Raw genomic sequence first — 23028 nt, 5'->3', positions numbered from 1 at the left:
TAAGCGAATGAATGCCCAACTGACTCAGCGTTCGCACACCCAACACTCAGATGCTGTTTTCAGATCTCATCTACTTCTTAAAGCAACCCTGTGAATCCTGTCTTCAGGATGAGAAAAATGATGTGAAGAGGATTGCCTGAAGTGACACACAGGTCACTGAATGCCAGGACCTGGAATTCTGATTTCAGTCTAACACGCTTTCCATCATGATGGTCATCCTCAAGGCGGCTGGCTCATCAGAATCCCCTATAAAGTTGGTTAACGAACCAGAATCACAGCCCTAGTGCAGACCTGCCAAATTCCACTCAGGTGAGGCTCAGCTGTCTCTACTGTCAACAGGTTTTCCACAGATGGTCCGGCTGCCCTCCCCGCTGTGTCGCCTGTGTCGACCAGCTCTGATTTAACATTTGGTGGATGTTATCCAGGGTGACAACACACAAAACTTCAAGGCTAGCCCTGACACTGAAAATCCTATGTTCTTCCATTAGTTACCTCCTTGTGTGTGAAGGGTCCATTTCTACCTCCCAGGATCCTCCTTCTGTGGAAGCTGGGTTAACAGCTCAAATTCTGGAAAACGCGAGGTTAAAAATAGCTGTGACACTCATTAGCTGCAAGGGGGAAAGTTCAGCAAAGTTTGACAGCAGCACTTAGGAAGGCCTCAGAGAGGCTACAGGAAAGGCCTTGGAGCTGAGAACAGGGACCCAGCCTTCCTTAGAAGCCTGGCTCCAAACCAGCTGGGGCCCCACTAATTGGCCACGGCTGGGAAAGGTGCTTGTATAGTCACGACTCTGTAAAGCAAGGGGCAAGCGCGCCGGCAATTAAGTGACCACAAACCCATCCAAGAATTACTCGTCAGGGGGACTGCAAATGGTGGGAAAGCTCTTCCTGTTTGGAAGAGTGAATAAAATTTGGAGGGAATCAGCAACCCGGCCCCCTTCAGCAGCAGACCACTGAAGTCTAACCCCATCAGGAGAGAGACCCTCACCACTCAGGTTCTCCAGAGGAACAATTAGGAGTTGCTTGAGAAGTCCCCCAAGCTGACTTAACCTGCCGCGAACCCAGCAAGCAAACGTCCTCTGACTGTGATTTATAAGGAGGGGGTCACCTCCAGAGAGGGGCCTGGGCTACTTGCCTAAGTGCTGTGTGCAGGTCAGCCTGGAAACGATTATTATCATCATCAGGAGGATCAGTCAGGAGACAAGTTGAAGCAAGCTGAAATTTGAAAAACACATTAACAGGGGCTTGACGAGATGCCAGAAGAGTCTGCCAGCAGGGACAGCTGGAAGGCCAATTTCTGAGTCAATACTGAAAGGTGGTTGCTTAAATATCCGAGTCAACACACACTGATTTCTCTCCGGCTCAATACTCCTGTTTAATTGCACTGGGGAGTCTCCTCACTGACACATCTAACACCAAGATACATAGTTGAGTGAAAGAAAAGCGCTTTATTGAAGTGCAAATGGGTCCTTCGTGGAGCCTGCAGGCCTGGGTTCCGCTGAGCACTCCCTACTGCCCTGGCATAAGGTGGCTAAGCCTTGAGGGACTCCATGTGCCCCCGTTTTTAAAGAGGGTCGAGAGAGGGGTGAGCCCCAGGCCTCAGCTGGCCTGAAGAGAGAGGTCTAGGTGCGCTGCAGTTGCACGGGCTGCCACGGCTCTGAGATATTGTTTCAGGATCCATGGTCCTCTCTGGGGAGAGGGGGCAGGAGTGCCTGTTTCCCACCCGAGAGAGCCTAGTCAGATGGAACGGTGTGCAACTGGAAAGCCATCATGTTTGGCAGCCAGGTGACCACCTGGCGAGGCTGGTGGTAGAGATGATGAATGAATGTCCGCCCAGCTGCCTGGAGCCTGGGAAGCAGGCTGGCCTCTGAAGAGTCCTGACAGGCCATGGCTACTGATGGAGACACCTCCTCATTGTGATGCCCACATAGGGGCTGGGCAGGATGGCCCAGGGGTAGTGGCGAGGGCGGGGGCTCCCACCGTGACGCTCTGGCAGCCTTTACTGCCTTCAGAGCTAAGCATGATATAGGAGACCTAGCTGGACCTGAAAACCCATGAGAACTGGGACCCAAACCACAGTGAAGAGGCAGGTCCCATGAGCAGGTGGCATGAGTCTGCCACAGCTAAATTCTATGTCTGTTGCCAACTTTCAGAGATAAGGAAGAAGCCCATGTCATTGGTAAACCCAAACTCAAAATTACTGGGGCACATTGTGAAAAGGTAGTTTCTGGTTCAGTACGTCTGGGTGTGGGTGGCTTTGGGTCCAGTGGCACTCTTGGTGCACACCAGTCTGTCATGCACCCACAGTGTGGGAGGGATTCCTTATGAATACGCCTGCTAATCACACCGAACAGAGATCTGTTCAGATGGGGCCCCGAGGATCTGAGAGACACAAGGCTGGGCCATTGCCAATCCAAGAAGTTCAAGTTCAGTGGGCAGCACTTAGGGAAACTATGGAATTGTCTCAGTCTGATGATCAAAACGAACTCACAGGGACGTGATCTGCCCAAGACAAACAAGTGTGAAATGAAGATCAAATGCTATTTCTTCCACTTACTAGTTGTGGGACCTCATATAACTGTTGTGTAAATAAGATGTTGTGGGTCAAATGCCTGTCACAAAGTAGCTGCCAAAAAATGCCAGTTCACCCTCCAGTTTCCCCCCAAACTGAGGTGGCCTGAATTTCTCTCTCTGGTTGTTGGTGTTGCTTTATGTCCAGGAAAGCCATAGTTAGAAGAGGGGCTGAGAAAGTTCTGTCTTCACCTCTAAGAAAGACACCCAGCCCTGCCCAGTCCTGTTGGTCCCTGTTGGTCCCTGTGGAGGGACCTCCCCATCTCCCATGCAACAGAAGTTTGAAAAATGAGTTTGCTCATCTTCCTGGAGCATGTGGAGTTTTTACACCTTCCCTTCTGAGCTGTTTATGAATCAAATGGCAGAGCCGTTCTCCCTCTGGAGATCCCCAGGGAGCCCAGCAAGTCTTCACCTGCCCCCCATTTCACGCTCAAGCTTTTTTGTACATCCATAAGCAGTCTCAAGGCCAAGACTACCAGGCCCCCACACACCTGTCTGACTTCCTCCCTGTGGCTCCCTTTCTCCTCCAGCCCTCTCCAGGCACACTGGTCTTCTTGTCTCCTGTGAACTTGCCAAGGCTGTTCCTGCCTTGGGCACAGCGCTCTGTGGAAGCCCCTACCCAGGTGGCCACATGGGGGTTTTCCTTCATCCAAGTCCCGGCTGAAATGCTGCTCCCTCTCAGAAGGCTTCACTGGCCCTCTTCTCCACTACTCAGTTTTGTTTTCTTCTTGACATTCATCACTACCCCAACCGTCTTATTTGTTTAGTTACCTGTTAATTGTCTGTCTCCTTCTACTAAGCCACAAGCTGCCCAAAGGCAGGGACCTCATATGTTTAGTTAATGAGCATCGCAGATCACAGGACAGTGACTGGATGCTTTGCCCATTCCTGCAGCAGCAACACTTTTCCAGGAACACTGTCGAATGGATCTACGAGTGTTATAATTCTATAATGTAATAGGTTGGACGACTATTCAGGGTTTTGGGCATTGCCAGAAATATGCAACTCCAGAAGGGAGAGGCGTGGGGAGAGGAGGGATATGCCTCTAGGCAAAGGCAAAAACTTTGCTTTGAGCTTCTCATGTCCCAGAATCCAAACATCCAACTGACCCCAGGATCAGAGTCTTCTCTCACCTGAAATCAACATGAGGCTGCTATTCATTGCCTCAATCTCAGGTTCTAGGATCAAGCTAGAGGGAAGCCTTCGGGCATCAGGGCAGTGCCAATGCCAAGCACTCAAGCAACACTCAACTTTAGAGACATTGTCTAATAGAGATAACGAGAGCTGGACTTTTCATATGGATTTTTAGGCTGTTCTATCTCATCACATGGATCTTTCATTTGTCTTAAGAAATTGTCTCAGTGACCAGAGATGGTTTTTAGAAAATGCATGAGCTGTGATCCTCTCTAACAAACATGCACTGTGGCCATGACTTGCTTAACTCCACATGGATCGCCTAGTATGGGGGTTCTAGAAAGGGCTGGGGGAGCTGCTGCTACAGGGGTTCATATTGTCCACCCATCCCTGGTTCTTCATGATTCCTTTGTGACTCCATACTCCAAACCAGTCCTGAGAATTGTTCTGGCTCTGAGGTGGCTGAGTGACTGCCAAGACAGCCCAGAATAAGCACAAATGAAGCAAACCCTCCTGTCCCTACAACTCTCAGGACAAAGTAGAGAAGAGGGTAACTGGGCTGTTGGAAGTGTCAGTGCCCTGAGGTCCCTGTAAAGCACCAGATGGTGCAGGAACAGGAAGTCTCCACTTTCCTTAGTAAGATGAGGCAAGCTACTTGGGGCCACACTGTCCAGAGAAACTTTGTTTTGTGGATGCGCAGAAAGCAATAAGTTTTTCTGGTATTAGAGATTCTTTTAGAAGCGAGTATAGAAGTCCTGCCAGCATGAGAGCCGCTGGGGCACCTGCAATGGGGGAGCTCAAAACAAAAGTTCATTCAAAATACAGCGAGCAAGTCAGTAGTGTCCTGCCCAGGACCCCAAACTCCACCTACGCTATCCCTCTCTGGCTTTTTCTCACCACCCGTGAAGTGACCTCTGAAGTGTCTGATTCTCTTTATGAGCAAGGCAGGGCTAGAAGTATTTTAGACCAGGCCTGCTGCACTCACCGTCTGTGTCTGCTGCGTCTCTGTCGGGGAGCAGCTGCTGACTGTCGGCATACCTCATGATGGCAACGGTTCTCCTGTCTTGATTTCCCTGAGCACTTGCTTCTGCAAAAACCGTGAGAGGAAGGAAAAGTGAGGATGGTTGCATGAGCAGGCTTCATGGTGGCCGAAATGGGAGTTTTTTTTGTTTTTTTTTTAATGCCTCTGAACATCGGCTGTCCTGGGAGGTTTCCCAAAGGTGTCCATCATGTGAAGGACTGAACGGAAGCTCCAGTTGTTGGATGTCGTGCTAGGGAGGCTGAAGGACATTTAATGTGTTTCATGGACTCATTGCCTAGAACGAGGAAATGCACTGTCTGAGAGCAGAGTGGAGGAGAGGAGGCTCGTTTGAGGAAGCGCTCTCCTGGATGCTCTCCTTTCTTGCTCCTGCTACCTCTGGGTCCCTGCGTGCCAGGGTAGGGTGGGGCACAAGAAAGACCCTGTAGGGCCCTTTCTTCTGCATTGCTTTGGTCTTAGACATAGTTCTGAATGTTGACTGCACATAAGAATCACTGAAGTGCCCGGCTCCTGCTCCTCTCTAAGAACCCCCCCAAAAATAATGTGTGTCCCATCGGAGATAATCTAAGGAAACAGACCAATCTAGAGATAGCATCAGTGGACACAATAGTGTTTCCATGTCCCTCCCCCGCAATGGCTTTGAGATTCTCTATCTTGCCACGTGGAGATGTCAATTGTCACTGGGAGAAAACATCCTGGCCCCTGGAAGTTTAATGGGGTTCCTTAGGAAGCAGTATCTGCATGAGTCTCCCCTGAGAGTTCCTGGCCTTCCTGCTGGAGCCCCTCCTCATGCTGCGCTCCAGGGTAGTGCATGGAGGCACCTGGACAAGGGGTTCAGGGTGAGGACTGACATCACCTCCAGGGTAGATGAAGGCAGACAGGAGAGACAGACTTACCCTCCCCCAGAGCCTGGTGGCTGAGGCTCACAGCTGGATATCCAGGGCTGCTGGGGAAAGGGACAGGGGGCTGGGAAATGCGCAGAAGCATGAAAAGAAAGGGCTGGATCCTTCCTTCCTTCCTTCCTGGGACCACATATATGTTTGTACGGTTTTCTCTACATGGAGGCACCTGGCCAAGGGGTTCAGGGTGAGGACTGACGTCAGCCAGACAGAGGGTGGCCATTTTCTTCTATAAGAAGCCATGTCTGGGGGGTTGCCCACCCCATAGCCCACAAAGGAGTCCTTGTTGTTAATTTACACAGAGGCACTGTTTGGGGCCTCGGGGGATGGGGGGCTGCTATCCCTCACCTTCCTTTCACACCCTCCCTCCCTCCTCATTCTCAGGCTCCATTCTGAGGGCTCCGGGTCAGGCACTCTTTCTCACTTTCTACTTGGGATTCCTTTTCCCTAGCTCAGAACTGAAAGTGGGTTCGATTCTACTGGCTCCCTTGATCCAGAATACTGTTTCTCTAAGAAGTGTGGGAACCCTCAGTGGGCGAGTGGGAGAGAGCAGTGTGGGGTTAGAGCCAGGCAGAGCTGAGACCCATCCACCCTGTCCTGTGCCAAAGCCTCCGGCCCGGCCTTCTCCTCTCCAATGATCATGTGGCATGATGCCCCTCCCCACTCTACTTTGTCCATTTCTGATAGCAAAGAGAAAAGGAGGAAAAGTTTGTTTGCCTTCTCTCTAGAAACCCTCTGTGCTGTGAGGCTGGCATGAGGGCGGGAGGGAGGGGGAGATATCAGGATGAGCTGCCCAGAGCCTGGAAATTCTGGGGCTAAAAGTTCTAATGAGGACTGCTCCTGGTCCTTATTGCCAAAGTCATTTCTTGTTTTTTATTTAAATCTTTGTATCCCAGTGCCCACATCAGTAAAATGTGGATCTAAATTTTAAAAACTCAACTATGGCTTACAGGGATGCTAAGGTGAGCTGATGTTAGAATGAAGGCATCATGACAACGATTTTAAAAGTTCCTCAAATAACCCATCTTTTCTTTGGGATAGCCCCACTTTTAAAAATAGTCATCATAATCCACATGTCCTAAAGAGACATGCTGCATGTAATAGCTGTGTAAATAAGGAACCTCTGGACTTTGAGATTCCCCTGTGGGCCTCTCACAGGAGTAGCTAAAGATTAGCTCCTGTCAGAAGGAATTCATTCCCTTCTTGGAGGTTCAGAAACGCTTGCCTCCTGCTACTGGGTTTCCGCTTCAGGACAGCACTTCCGTCTTAGGCTGTAGCTAAGAGGACCTGAGTGTGTGGGATGGATCAGCCCTGCAATGGAGACCTCACTGTTGGATTCTAGCTTCTTTGGGGGTTACCATGAGCCAAATGGTAATCCCTGGTCCAGCTTAGCACTGGGTTGTTTTACCCTAAACTCCCACCCTCTTGTCAGTCCTGGAGCTGGGTGAGTCACGAATTTTGTCCCTCGTCTATTTTGGAAGCTAGAACAAAATGTGGAAGGCAAAAGTTTCCAGCATGCGAAGAAGCCTGTGCTGGAACCTCTGAAGCTGGCGAGCAGAGAAAGCACTCGCAAATAAGAGCTGCATGGGACGTACCTAGAGAAGAACCTCGAAGACTCGTGTATGTAGAACTCTAGCTGGATCTATCGGCCCAGCTCAGAGAACATCATAATAACCAGGATGCAAGAGAAGCATGTTCAGGGCAAGATGGTTGAACTGAGCCTTGGAGCATGGTGGTGGGCAGGGACGCTACCTGTGTTGACGCTGCAGACACTGAACATATCGAAAGTAGTTAGTGGAAAAACTTCTCAAAGCTAATGACAAGGCTTCTCTTTTTTGCTTACCCTTGTGATCACGTGGGGTTTTAGGTCTTCCCATGATCTCGTCCTCTGTGGCATTCAAGTTCTGGATCAAAAAGTATGTGGTCATTTTCCCTTTACCTTTCACTTCGATTTCACCTCTCTCAATGATTTGAAATCCTTGATTTTTCAAGGCTCTGCACAGAGAAAAAAAAAGTGCATCAGATATCAAACACTGTGGGTCTGTAACTCAAGAGTTGTCTACAATGCGCAGGCTACTCACAAGAAGTGCAGGATGCAGGACACCCAACAGCAGAGCAGGGAGGATCCCAGACACCAGCCTGCTGAAGAGGGACATAGGCCATGGACAAAGTCAGGGTGAGATTCTCAACAAGATGCCAAAGGCCAAAAGGGAGCACAGGGACTCACCAAAACCCTGCCGACCCTGCCATTAATTTCCCTCTCTCCAGCTCACCCCTCATATGGCATCTCTCACATTTCTACACACCATGCTGTCAGTGCCCGTGTGGACACCACCTTTCATGGTTCTGCCACATAAGGCTCTTGGGTATCAACACTCTTCTTTCCATCTTCCCCAAGTGCACCACATACCCCACACTTGCTACTGTGCTCATCCTAACTATCCAAACTTTCTCCACCATAATTTCTGTCTGCCAATGAACTGAAGAGGAGGACTATAGGATAGGGACCATGAAAAGAGACAGAGCTATGGGGTAATTACAAAATGTTTCCCCATTGATTTATTTACTGTCCACCAAGTGATGGAGAAAAGGCAAAGAACCATCCGACCGTGAGGATTCAAATTCATGACCACCTGCCTCGGCACTCCATCGAGCCTTCCCTTGTCATTGGTCAGATTGGTGGAGAGTTCAGACCTTCACCACACTCCTTTTGTGCCCCCATTTGGCATCCGCTTCCCTCCCTCACACGCTGGTGACTGTGCCTCCTACTTTCTGATCTGATTCATCTACAACATTACAGTAATTACATGTGAGAACCTGTGACTTCTCACCCCCTTGACATCACCCTTTTCCCCAGTCTGTGAGAATGAGATGTCTTTCTTGTTCAGGGCTCCTCATCCATGCCCTCTTCCCACCACTTCTGGGCCTTGCTCCATCGGCCACCTCACCCTTATCTTCAGCTCCCTCTCCATTTGCCTTTCTCCTTCTGCTTGTCAGTGTGCTTATGTCTCTTCCATCCTAAACAGAAGCAAGCCAACAGCTTCTCACCTGCTTTAATCCCATATGAGTTTTCTCTTCTTTTTATTCTTCAGCCCAAGGTCTATCCCACCATTTTACTACAACCACTTTTGATAATGCCCCAGAACCTCTAGTGAGTATTTTTTCATCCTTATTACTACATTTGACATTGTTGTTCAATTCCTCCTTCCTAAGTCATCCACAAGAATGCTTCTCACCCTAAACACTCCTCGTCCTTTCTATTTCTTCTCCTGCTTCTCCCATGGGCTCCTCTTCCTCCCGTGCCACTTAAATGCTGGTTCTGTGCAGGATTCCATTCTTTTCCCACTGTTCTTTGCACACTGCATCCTCCCCTGGGTGATCTCATCAACTCTCATGACTTTACCACCTATATGTTGCTTACTCTAAGTCTGGATCTTCAAAAACTCAGCTCCAAACTTCATGCATGCATTTTGTGCCACCTCTAGCTGAATGTTCCACAGTTTCTTTGAACCCAGTGTGTCCAACCTAAACTCATTGCCTGCCCTTATGAGCTGGGATACTTATTTGTCCTATTGCAGATGGCAAGGCCATCATTCAAGCCCCAGTCACCCAGAATGGAGACCTGGGCTTCTCCCTCCTTCTCCTCCCCCATTTCTAACTAGTTTAGCTGGTTTTACTTCCCCCATATGCCCGCCACTAATGTTCTAATTCAGACTAAACTCCTAACAGGTCTTGTCTATCTCATTTTCTGATTCTCAGACATGTCCTTTTAGGGTCTCTAGAGTGGTCAGTTTCAAATAGGACCCGGCCCTGTCACTGGCTTCAACCTCACATTCCTTGGGGGCTTTTCCTAACCTACAGCATAGGGTCCTTGCCCTTCAGTAGGGCACATGCAGCTCTCATCGCTCCTGCCTCATATTTTCCAATACAAGAAAGCTTAAGTGTTTATACTTCTCTGCACCTATTCTACATGTGAACCTGTACCTGCTTTTTACCCCCAATACCCCAATTTTGTTTAAATTTTACTCTGGAACTCTTTGTTGAAGATTTAGCTCAGGAATCTCCACGAAGCCCATTTTTACTGGGTCAAGCCCCCTTGCCCTGGGCTCCCATGACACACCCTGTGATTCCCTTGGGGATAAGAGTGCCACAGTTAAAGGGGGGACTGTGAACCCTGACTCTGTGGGCATCTGGCCTATTCTCCTTCCTAGCCTACCTGTTCCTGAGGCAAATGATTAACCTTTTTCTGCCTTTTCTTTCATCTGTAAATAATAATAATGTATCTTTACAGAGCTGTTACAACTATAAATTAATTAACATATAAAAATTTAGAATAGAATGTGGCCTATTGTAAGTTCTCAAGAAACTACAAGTATTGTTTTATATACACATTTATCGTTGTATTTATCTCACTTTAAAAATAATTAACTGCAACTTTTCTTTTTTCTTTTGCTAGACCAAAAGTCGCACACTTTTTATATAAAAGACCAGAGAGCAAATATTTTAGACTTTGTGTATTATATGGTCTCTGTTGCAGTCATTCAACTCTTCCTTTTTAGCATGACATCAGCCATAGAGAATATGTAAATGAAAGTGCATGGCTGTGTTCCAATAAAACTTTATTTACAAAAATGAGCAGCAGTCTAGATTTGATCTGTGGGGTTATAATTTGCTATTCTCTGGACTAAACTACCTGCCCCCTGAGAGTAAAAACTATGTTGCAGTAGAAGCTCAACTATATTTGTTATCTGCCACAATATCTTCTGTAAGCCATTGAGGCATGGAAGAAAAAGCATGAGTTTCCTTCCCTACCCCATGCCATGGCTGCTAGGCACTCTGTAAGTTCTGGAAGGAGGGAGGGACAAAGAAAGGCATGAATAAATGGAAGCTTACCTGTAGGTTGTGGCGCTGAGGTGTACTTTGTTGGGAAGCCCATGACTTTCCATCCTAGAAGCTGTGTTCACAGTGTCACCAAACAAGCAATACCGTGGCATCTTGTCTCCCACAACACCAGCTAAGACTGGTCCAGTATGGACACCCACTCGATCTGTACAGAGAGAGCATCACTGAAAAGAGACCATCTAATAATCTTGCTTTTATTTCTAAGTTAAGGTATAATTTACATAAAATAAAAAACAGATAAAATGTTTAGCTCCATGAGTTTTGACACGTGTATGTCCCTGTAACCACCAACTGAAATAAAATATAAACTAGTTCCATTACCTTGCAAAATGATCTTGTGCCCCCTCCAGTTAAGCTGTCTCCCCATCTTCTCCAGCAGAGATAACTACATTCTTATTTCTTTTACCAAAAAATGATTTGCCTATTCTAGAACATTACATATGTACAATTATATAGTATATACTGTTTTAAATCTGGTTTCATTTACTCAGTATAAGATTTTTGAGATTCATCTATATTGTATTACATATCAGTAGTTCATTATTTTTATCACTGAATAGTATTCTATTGTAAGAATATACCACATTCATTTATCCAGTCTCCTTTTCACGAACATTTATTTTTCAGCTTGAATCTATTAAAATGAAGGCTGCTATAAACATTTCTATACAGATATTTTTGTAGACATATTGTTCTTTCTCTTAAGTAAATACCTAGAAGTGGAATTTCTGAGTCACAAGGTAGAAGCATATTTAATTTTATTAAAAAAAATACAAGTAAAAATCCTTCCTGAAAATTCTCCAAAGTTGTTTTACTATTTAATATTTCCATCAGCAATGTGACATTTCCAGTTGCTCCCCATTTTCACCATCATTTGGTCTTCTTGTGGATGTGAAATGATATCTCACTGTGGTTTTAATTTGTGTTAAATTGGTAACTAATGATGTTAAGCACACTGTCATACACACATTGGCCATTCATATATTGTCTTTTGTAAAAAGTCTGTTCAATTTTTTGCCTGTTTTAAAAATTGAACTGTTTGACATTTATTGTTAGTGTGTATGAGTTGTATACATATTTGGATATGTAATATGTATGTATTATAAATATTTTTATCAGTCTGTGGGTTCGTGTATTTATTTTCTTTAATAAGCAGAATTTTTTTTGAGACGGAGTTTCGCTCTTGTTACCCAGGCTGGAATGCAATGGCGTGATCTCGGCTCACTGCAACCTCCGCCTCCTGGGTTCAGGCAATTCTCCTGCCTCAGCCTCCTGAGTAGCTGGGATTACAGGCACGCGCCACCATGCCCAGCTAATTTTTTGTATTTTTAGTAGAGACGGGGTTTCACCATGCTGACCAGGATGGTCTCGATCTCCTGACCTTGTGATCCACCCGCCTCAGCCTCCCAAAGTGCTGGGATTACAGGCTTGAGCCACCACGCCTGGCCAGAATTTTTTAATTTTGATGAATGTATTCATCTGCTTAGGCTGCCATAGCAAAATACCACAGACTGTGTAGCTTAAACAATGGAAAGTAGTTCTCACAGCTCTGGAGGCTGGAAGGCCGAGATCTAGCTGTGGGCAGGGTGGGTTTCTCCTGAGGCCTCTCTGCTTGTCTTGTAGATGTCCACTTTTGGCTGTGTCCTCACATAGGCCTTCTTCTGTGTACATGCATTCTTAGTGTCTCTTTATGACCAAATTTCATCTTCTTATAAGGACATCAGTCACACTGGATGAGGGCTCACTCTTAAGGCCTCATTTTACTGAGTAAAGGACATCAGTCATGTTGGATGAGGGCTCACTCTTAAGGCCTCATTTTACTCTAGCTCCAAAGACAGTCATGTTGTAACAGAGTTTCAAAGTGAGAATTTTGGGCAGGACACAATTCAGCCCATAACAGTGAAGTTTACCATTTTTTTTCCTTTCATGGTCTGTTCTTTTTATGTCCTATTTAAAAAAACAAAAAAAAATCATTGTTTGCCCCAAAGTCATGACACTATTCTTTACTTCCATCAAGAAGCTTTATGATTCTAGATTTTAAGTTTAGGTCTGTGATATATCAAATAATTTTTTGTATATGAGGTAAGGTAGAATTGAGGTACATTTTTTCTTTCCATAAGGTATTTGATGGTAACATAATCATTTTTTAAAAAGAGCTTGCCTTCTCCACTCACTGGTTTGGTCAAAAATCAGTGGACTAAATGTGACGTCTATGTCTGAACACTCTGAGCTGCTCCAGTGATCTGTCTGTTCTCCTCCCAATCTCACTCTGTATTTGTTTACTGTCGCTTTAAGTCTTAAAATTAGTTGTGTACATCCTCCAATTTTGTTTTTTTCTAAGATTGTTTGGGTTACTCTAGATTCTTTAAATTTCCATATATATATTTTAAAATCAACTTGTGAATATTTTCTAAGAGGCCTGCAGGGATTTTGATTGGCATTCTACTGAATCTATTCATCAATTTGTGAAAAATAAACAGCTTAAATATACTGAGTTTTCTAGTAATGAATATGATATATCTCTCTATTTAATTAGGTCTTCTTTAATTTCCCTAAGCAACATCTTGTAGGTTTAAGCATAGAAGTCATATGTATCTTTTGTTAGATTTATTCCTAGAAATTTAAATAATTTTATTTTCTTTTTGTTTCATTTTTTAATTTTTTGTCCTTTGTATGTAAAAATTTAATTAATTTTCCTGTATTTATCCTATGACCTTGCTAAACTCATTTGTTAGATCTTGCAGTTTGTATAATGTTTTATTGTATTACTTGTAGTTTGTGTAAGGTTTTCTAAGTGCACCATTATTTGTTCTGTGAATAATGATAATTTTATTTCTTCATTCATTTCCAGGCTTAATGTCTTATATTTCTTCTTCTTGCCTTAGGGCACTGGGTAGGGTTTTTGGTATACTTTAACTAGAAGTGGTTGTCTTTGTATTCATTCTGCTTGGGTTTGCTGAGCTCTGGATATGTACATTGATATCTTTTATCCATGTCTAAAAATTCTCAACTATTATTTCTTCAAATATTTCTTCTTACCCATTCTCACTCTGTTCTCCTTCTAGCATTTCAGTTACATATATGGGAGTCCATTTGACATTGTCCTCAGCTCTAGTGTGTCTTCTTCCCTTTTTTCACCCTGTTTTCTTCTTTGTGTTTTAGCTTGGATTATTTCTATTTCTCTGTCTTCAAATTCCCTTATTTTTTCCCTCTATTGTGTCTAGTCTTTGTTAAGCCCATAAAATGAGTTTCTCACTTCTGATTTCTGATATCATCATTTTCTATTGGATATAGATATAGAGATAGATGTAAATATAGGCAGTGTGTATATATTTCCTATATCTTCACACTTGTTTTGCCCTTTTCTTATAGACCCTTTAAAATATTTATCAGACTTATTTTAAAGATCCTATCTGATAATTCCAACATCTAGGCTATCTCTGGAACTGCTTCTATTGACTATTTTCTCTATTGGCGATCCACTATATTACCATTTTCTTGTTTCTTCTTATGTCTCATATTTTTCATCATTTAATCGAATGATCCATGTTGTGTGTGAAAATACAGTAGAGACTGAAGTAGATGATATTTATCCCCCACAAAATGTTACATTCCTTCAGAATCAGCCTGCTGGAATGGAGAGTAAGTAAATCTAATCTATATTTGAGTTGGATCTGGGCTTTTCCAAAAATATTGGTATATTCCGTGCATCACTGGTTTCAAATATTATGAAGTCTGAATCAGAACTTTCAGTATAGCAGAGCTTAGAATCTGAGCACCAGCAAGGCTGTGAGGACCCTGAATGCTATAAAGCCAATCCACCAGCTCTTGGAGATTTAGGAGATCTCCTTCGGCATTATAATCCAACAGTGAGATTTTCAGAAGTCTCTTTGGTCTTCAGTCCTACCCTGGCTCTCTGCACCTTGGGAATTTTTTCTCTGCCATTCGTCCTTGCCCCCAGACTTCAAAAGGTCATCATAGTGTACTCGGTGGAGACCAAAAGTATCAGGTGGATTTCTCTCAGTTCTCTTACTCAACACTAGCCTTTAATGGGCCACTGTTTTGCATTTGGGAAAGGCCCCAAACACCTCAGGGACTGAGGAGCTTTCTCAGCTCTCCTCTCCTGTCCTAGTCTTTGGCTGACTAAACCTCTGCACTCGGCCTATGAGAAAGAGTGGTAGATGTGTACAGACTCTGTGGCTGGGGCTCTTTGGGATTCTAACCTGTTGTTTCAGCCCTGTCACCATTAAAAATTCACTAAAATTTAAATGGGCTTATCCCTGCCCTCACCTCTGGTGGATTACTTCTTCTGCTGCCCTGACAGGATTGAATGCAATTATGGATGTCTTCTCTTTGAAAGGACTTCCACTTCCTGGAGTTAAGTTTATTTTGATTCCTTTGCTCTCTGGTGGGGGAAAAAAACTACCAGCGTGGGAACAATGGTCTATTGCAGCTTTCTACATCCTAATCAGATTACTTGTTGTTTTTACTAGCTAGAGTTTCTTCTCCTTGAAATAAAATTATAAATTCCTCTAGAAATAGAGGATTATCTGAACTCTTCAAAGCACCTAGTAATACTGTCTCATGCATGGATAGACCTCAGTAAATGTATATTAAAGCTATATGAATAAAAGAATAGAATATCTCAGTGCATAATAATTTTTAAAGTGTAGAAATGGCAGCATAATTCTGTAAAAGAGAAAATGTTTCCAGTTCTTTTCCCTACATCCTTGAATAAACCCATGTGATATGCTGTTTCTAGTATTTAGTGATGCTTCTAATTCTGTCCATAGTCTTACTTTGGAATTGCTAACATTCTTTCCTTTTCTTTTTTCATGGTAAATCCACGTTCAGAGTTTCCCAGAATTAATTGTCTAATTTTATTCTTATTGGTGTAGCATTATTTTCATCTCTGGTGCTATGCCCCTTTCATACACACACACACACACACACACACACACACACTACACTTTCCATTTACGCAACCACATATTTTTATTTTTTCACCAGTGGCTTACATGAGGGTGCCTTAACTGAAACATTTATCTCTTATCAACCTCCTTTATCTCTTCCCTTGTTACCTCCTATCCTGATTTTTTATTTATTATATTGGATTTTTATTTCACTGATGCACACTTCATGTTTGCAGTGAGTCATTATGGCAGCTGTCTTGTTCTTGTGACTAAGGCCAGCCTTTACTTAGAAGACTACAGTGAATGCTGTAGCCATGATCTACACTGCTTCTCAGCTTCTAACTCACCATGGTCAGGATGAGTGGAGCATATTTTCAGAATCTCCTGTAAAAAGGTTATAATGTGGAAAAATTATATTCCATCTTATAATTGGCTTTGTTTATTTCGAGTTGATCAGTTTATTTTGAGTTTCTGACTGATAATAGCAGGGAAAGGATCTACAGATAAAAGGCAGAGGGATGCGGTTCTCAGCCATCCCGGGAGCATTAGGATCTACTGAGCTAGCAGAAGAGGACGTTCATTTTTCATCTCCAAAACTATTCAACTTTTAGAGTATGAACAAACTTCCAGACTTGGAAGTGTACCTTTCTGTGAGAAAGGCGAGCAGATGTCTCGCTAGTGGCCACGTGGTGGAAGGAAAGCCGTTCTGAATATCTTACGGCACCACAGTGCCTGGCCTTCTGACTGCAGGCAGCTTCACGCCTCAGCCTGAGTTCTGAACCTGTCAGATGGCATGCTGGAGACACAGTTTCCTGCTAAGTTGGCTGCTAAGTAAACCTGAACCACTTGTTGAAATTCTTGAACAAAAAAGCAGGAATTATAAATGATCTGGTTTTTAAGATGGAATGAACCCTGCTAGGTAAAGAGGAAGAACTGCTCAGCGCTGTCCTAAATCACCAACAAAGGAAGCTTGCAGTCAACCATAGGAAAACCTTGAGCACCACAGCTCCTCTGAAATTTGAGAAAAGTTTAGACTATAGCAGCCTTAGGAATATCTCTATTAGGAACATATGCAAGAGAAGAAAAGGGTTAGGATAAATTACCCATTTTAATGATGGCAACATACCCAGTAATCACCTAAGCATATAAGTAGAATTCCACTTTTATGTGTGAGATGTGTGGCATTCAGCCAAGTACACAGTTGCTCTCTACCTGGATGGGTTCTCGTAACAGGATTCATCACTTCCTTTGCAGAAATCCTCATCCCCAAGGCAAAATTAGCCACTCTTTGAGCATGGTTTCCAACAGGCACTGGTACACCTCCTACCACCATATAAGCATCTCCAATTGTTTCTACCTGTCAGGGAAAAAAATAGGTATTCAGAGGGTTTCCTTAATGTACTAAACATGTCGCTGTGCTTTTTTCCATTTTCCATATATTGACAAAGGGACTATATTAAAGTTGGCAATTCTTTGCTAAGGGTATGAGGAGCATCAGGGAGGAAGTAAGAAGGAAAAGGACTCGGGAAACATCCATGAGAGAGCCAAGGGCCTGTCTGCTTTTGTTCAAACGAATCCCAGAGAAGAGGAAGTGCCTGGGGTAGTCATGTGATACTACATATGGGATAACACATTGTTTGGATTCGACTTTCTGTGGAATTTAGGAGTAGGAGAACCGTTAAGGTCTAGGAAAACAGTGTTTGCCCCTCAAGGGCACCAGAGTACTATCTTAGCACTGAGTATTGTAAGAAAATTCCTAAAATACATCCAATTCCTTTCAGCTCTTATTTTCTGACCCTATACTCATCCACACCAAACCCCAGACCAGGGCCAGACAGAGGCAAAGGGAGTCTTAGAATCAAGCACTCACCCTGCATGAGCACACTGTGAAACACCCAACACTGCACAGGTTCTTACTTTATAGACTGCGTGCATGTTGGTTAACCTGTCAACCTTGGAGTACATGGAGTTCATCATGTTCACTATCTGTATAGGTTCACAGGCAGCACAGATGGTGGTAAATGTCACCACATCGCTGAAAAGGATTGGGCAGCTTTTAAATTCTCCTGCAACAGAAACCAGGTATCAGTGAGAATCAAGGAGACAGACTAATTGGTCCATGAATTCTGTATTCAGAGGCCCTTTGAGACTCAAACCTGCTTGTGCCTTGAAGAAAAGGAGCTGGATGCCATTCCCAATTCGGCATCACTCAACACACATTTACTGAGTGCCCACTGCAAGCTAGTCATACTAGGAGAATCATATCACAGGGGCAAGCAGACCAGGCCCTTGCCCCAAAGGAGACCCCGTCTAATAAAGGAAACACACGAATGAACAAATGCTGCTAGTAAGATGTGACCAGTGCTGTGGGAGGACAGAAAGGGCCCCTAGCAAGTGGGCCAAGCAGAGCCTGCGGACAGGGCTGACAGAGACAGGTCACTGTGAAACGGTGGGTCCCCGTCTTTGTATGGCAGGGAAGCTACCTTGTCCTCAACACTTGCTCCTAAATCATGCCCCTGATTCCACCTTGGCTCCCATTCATACCACCTTCCACACAGCAGCCAGATGCCCTGTTTAAGTCAGATCTCCCACGATTCAACCCCAAACCTTGCATGACTTCCATTATTCCTAGAATGTAATCCAAAGTCCTTGCCACGGCCTACAGAGGGGACCCCCCCAACCTCTTTCCCGCCACGTCTCTGACCCCATGCCCCTATGGCTCCCTCCACTCTGGCCACACTGGCCTCATGGGGTTTCTCCAGCATGCCAAGTACCTCCTGCCTTCGGGCTTCTACACCTAAGGAAAGAGGTGTTTTCTCTGCCTGACATTTTTCTCAAATATCTACAGGGCCTGTCACTCACATTTCAGATGTAACCAACTCAGTGAGAACTGGCTTCACCACCCTATATAAAATAGCCCCTAGACTGGCTGTCCTCTTAGCCTGGTTGCCTTCCACCCACTCCGTAGACATGTGGCATGATATTTTGTATGGAATGGTTTATTTGGTTATCATTGGCCTCCCCACTGGAATACAAAGCTTCATGAGATGGGAGACTCTCAGTTTAGATCTCTGCTGTATCCCAAGCACCTAAAGCAGGGCCTGGCACACAGTAGATGTTCAATAAATATTGAGTGAATAAACTGATGGCTCCTTGAATGCAGCTGGGTACCTTCTATGTCAGTTATGCCTCTGGTGGTAATTTCCCCTTCGTGGAACTTTCTATTCTCCTTGGCTTCTGGCTATCATTCTCTCTTCATATTCCTCCTACCTTTCTGATCTCCTCGTTTCACATCTTTCCTTGGCTTGTCAACCTTCTTAAGTAGATGTTCCCTAAGGAGTAATACTCCACTCTCTTCTCACTTCCTGCTCTCTAGGTGATCTTATCTCCTATTCACAGAGTCTATGATTAACCCGCCCACATTGCAATAACCCCCAGGTGTGTAGCTTCATGCCACAATGTTCCCGTGAGCTCTCGCCAAAATTCCTGCCACTGACCATGCTATATGTGGCACAGACATCTCAAACTCAATGTTCTAAAATAGATCTTGTCATTCTCCCCCAACCCTGCTCTTGTTTCTGGCCCTGTCTTAAGGATAAAGCAGCCCATTTTTCCATGCAAGAAGCCTCAGACCCATGCCTGCCTCCTCTGTCTTACCTTCCCCACCTGGTCAGTGAGGAAATCCTGCTGATTCCTTTTTCCTCTTTGCTTGCTGAAATTCAGCCTCAAGGCCCAACTCAAGTGGCTGAAACATTTGAGAGGTGCCTTCACAACTCAAACCTGCCCTCTATCTCTTTCTCTCCTGACACCTATTTATTATTACTTTCCTTGTCCCTATGTCACCACAGCACCTTATGTGGTGGAAAGCGTGTGGATTTTGCGGTTAGATGGCCTTAACACAGTTAGTTTCCAGCTCTTTCATTTGTCAGCTGTGCTGAATATCAGTTTGCTTAGCAATATTATATGGACAACACCTCCCTCATTAATTTTGAGAAAAATTAATGAAACAGCACGCGTTAAATGTCTAACACGGATCCCAGCACAATCATTGCTTTTTAATGCAAATGAATTTCTTTTCCTTTGGTCATTCCCACCCTCATTAACTTATTCTGCATATATCTAATAAAATCACAAAACTCCTCTGTGTGCCCAGATCTGGAAGAGCACCCTGACACAGAGTAAGCTCACCAGATGTGTCTGGTGAATGAACATAGTCTTGTGACAAATGGAAAATGAGTTCAGGGTAAACACGAAATCCCTGCCTCCGTAAATAGTGTACTGTCCCAGAATGGTCCTCAGAGGAACCCTATGATTTAACTAGTGTGTGAGTGTATTATGTCTAGTTATAGTTAAGAACCCTACTCATTGTCACTGAGTAACGAGGCCAATCTCATGACACATCCTTAAATTCTGAGAGAACTTAATGTATGTGTAGTTGACAACCATTTTTATATAATTCATGTTTCACTCCTGTAATATTTTTATTATTATCAATGTAGACAGAACAAAGCTGAGGATATGCAGGTGGAGTAATTAGCCCAAGATCATGTCACTTACAGGTGACAGAGCCAGAATTCAAAACCACTTCTGTCTGGTTTCAAACCTGGGCCCCTGACCACTAAGACATACCACCCTCTGCTCAGAGGTCCCTGTTCAGGAAACAGTGCCTTACCTGCAGCCACCTTTTTGCCCTCCTTCAGCTGGTTGGCCACGTGTTTAGGAAGCATGGCATAAAGCAAAGTCTCTGTTTTCTTCTTTTCGATGGCCAAGTACTTGGAGAGGACCCGCAGCTCCTCCTTCTTCCTCTCCAGCTGGTTGGACAGCTCCATCTCAGCCAGCTGCTGCTGGTTCAGGAGGATGAGATCCCTGGTGGTGTCATGGAGGGCGATGTCAGAAAGATGCATATTGCATTCTTCCAGCTCTTGCAGGCTGTGGAGCTTTGGAGAATACAGGTACACCATGCACTGCATGGAATCCATCCAGATCATCTGGCCTTGCCATCATGGAGAGAAATGCAACAATAAGATTATATCACCAGCAGGGGCTGAGATGAGCTCACTGGGCAACCAGTCATCTCCCACACCATGCACTTCTAGCTACTGCACAGTCAAGCTCCTTCTCTTTTACTCAAGGTCCCTGAGAGTTACATACATTTTCTGTCTCCACTTACTCATCTCTCCTCTTTCCCCAGCAGCTCTGTCTATTGCCTACTTTGAGGTGGCTCCCATCTCTCAATGGCCTCCATGCTACTGATGCCAACACAAGTTTCTTGGCCTTTTTTTTACTTAGTCCTTCTGTTGTTTGATGATGTTAATCAGACCTTCTTTCCTGAAATCTCACTTCCTAGGACTTCTCTGACACTGCTTTATCTCTGAGATTTCCCCTAAGGCTTTGAATTTTTATTTACATTGTTTTAATATCATTCCTTAAACATTAGTGTTTCTGAGGGTTCTGTCTTGGTATTCTCGGTTAGCATCACATAACTGCATCCTACACATGCTGACCATGAATCTGAATTTCCAGAGAAAACTTGCTTCCTGAACTTGAGATGTGTATTTCATTAAAAATAGATGTTTGTTATCTTATTGTAAAAGCAGTACATATTCATTGCAGAAAACAAAAAAAATGAAAGAAAATAGTAAAAATCACCCACAATCACACCTCACAGATAATTACTGTTAATATTTTGGAATATATCTTTGTTTTACAAAAAAAAAGAGAGGGATTACATGGCATCTTCTTTTCATAATCTGAATTTTTCACTTAAAATATGTAACATATTCTTTGGTAGTATTAAACATAGATATGCATCTTAATGTTTGCTGGTTGCCTTCCTCATACTGTATGTTAATAAATAATAAGCTAATATTGATTATATTATATCTAGCTTATCATTGTATGAACAACATTGTGATGAATAAGCTTGAGGCAATCTTTGTGTATAGTCACAGTTAGTTAAAAGATATATTCTTAGACACAGGTTACTTAGACAAAGAATATGCTCATTTTTAAGGCTTTTGATACATATTGCCAAAATCCCCTCTAGGGTGATTGTGACAATACCTCCATGAACAATTATTTTTTTCTTCTGTGCTCCCTATTAGGTATTTATTCATGGATATCTGCACTGAACTTATCTTCAACCCCCTTCTACAAATCTCTCTTTGTATTAGTTCTTTCATTTCATATGTAGTTAGCCCCTACAATTAGCCAGACACACTGTTTTCAGCACAAAGAATACAGCAGTGACTCAAACTGACAAAAATCCCTGCCTCAAGGATGTTATATCATGTCCTTTTTCCAGCACCTTCATCACCCAGTTACCCAAACAAGGAAGCTAATAATTATCCTAACAGTTCCCTACATGCAGTCATCAAGTCCTGACTTAATTATCTTATGAGTCTGTCCTCCAATTGCCACCCCAGTGCCATCACTGGAGTTTAGCAGCTTAGAGCTTCTCTACTGTACTCCAGAAGTGGCCTCCATCTGGCCTCCCAGGATCCATTTTCTCTACACTCTGATCGATCCTTCACATATCTCCAGAGTGATCATTCTAAATGTCAAATCTGATCATGGCAAACACTTCCGCGTGTTTCCAGCTGTACTACAGAGTTTAAGTCCTCACCTTGCCAGCCTTCTCTCCCATCACTCCACTCTACACCTCACTTGGGTTCCCAGAACATGTCATTCCCTTCTTGAACGTCCCCCCAGCTCTGCCTGTGCTGATCCCCGGAATACCTAATCATACCTCTAATAGAAAGACAGCTCAAAATGTGTGCCCTTTCATGCCATAAACAAAAATTTGCTCAAATTGAATCAAAGACCTAAATGAAAGAGCTAAAACTATAAAGCTCTTAAAAGAAAACACAACGGAAAAGTTTCATGACATCAGATTTGGCAACAATTTCCTAGATATGACACCAAAATCACTGGCAACAAAAGAGAAAATAAATAAATTGAATTTCATAAAAATTAGAATCTTTTGTGCATGAAAGGACACAACCAACAGTGAAAAGGTAACACAAAGAATGGGAGAATATAGTTGCAGATTGTATATCTGATAAGAGGTTAATATACAATATATTAGAAATTCTACAACTCAACCACAAAAGCAAACAACCCAATTTAAAATGAACAGAACACTTGAATAGATATTTTTTCTGAAGGGTAAGTAGAAATGGCCAATAAGCACATGAAGAGATATTCGATATCACTAATCATTAGGAAAACACAAATCAAAACCACAATAAGGTAGCACCTCACACCCATTAAGATGGCTACTATTTTTTTAAAAGCAGACAATAATAAGTGTTCATGAGCATGTGGAGAAATTGGAACACTTGTGCACTTTTGATGGGAATGTAAAATAGAGCAGCCACTATGAAAATAAGTATGGTGGGTTCCTAATTTTAATAAATCCATGTGATCCAGCAATGACACTTCTGGATATACAATCAAAAGAAATGATGGCAGGGACTCAGAGAGGCAAAAATATTTATAGTAATATTATTCACAATAGCCAAGTGTTAGAAGAAACCCAGTGTCCACTGATGGGTGATTGGATAAAGAAAAC

At 43.6% G+C, this 23028-nt stretch overlaps 2 protein-coding genes across 2 annotated transcripts in view; one reads left to right on the top strand and one right to left on the bottom strand.

Moving 5' to 3' along the window:
- RNASEH2B (ribonuclease H2 subunit B) overlaps window positions 1-23028 on the top strand; it is a 125823-nt gene that overhangs the window by 86505 nt on the left and 16290 nt on the right. The gene's annotated exons all lie outside the window — the stretch shown is intronic.
- The window catches only part of LOC100390920 (guanylate cyclase soluble subunit beta-2-like), a 27289-nt gene continuing 10677 nt past the window's right edge, over window positions 6417-23028 (bottom strand). The window contains 6 exon segments of the mRNA XM_035297765.3: window positions 6417-7403; window positions 7484-7635; window positions 10534-10687; window positions 16668-16812; window positions 17373-17521; window positions 20128-20448. Of these exon segments, the coding sequence (XP_035153656.3) occupies window positions 7306-7403; window positions 7484-7635; window positions 10534-10687; window positions 16668-16812; window positions 17373-17521; window positions 20128-20448 (1019 nt within the window). The 3' untranslated portion in view covers window positions 6417-7305.

Source organism: Callithrix jacchus, chromosome 1 (genome assembly GCF_049354715.1).
Source record: "Callithrix jacchus isolate 240 chromosome 1, calJac240_pri, whole genome shotgun sequence".
In the NCBI taxonomy this organism is placed as follows: Eukaryota; Metazoa; Chordata; class Mammalia; order Primates; family Cebidae; genus Callithrix; species Callithrix jacchus.
Note: the sequence above shows the minus strand (reverse complement) of the source record. Positions and strands in the feature narration are given on the sequence as shown.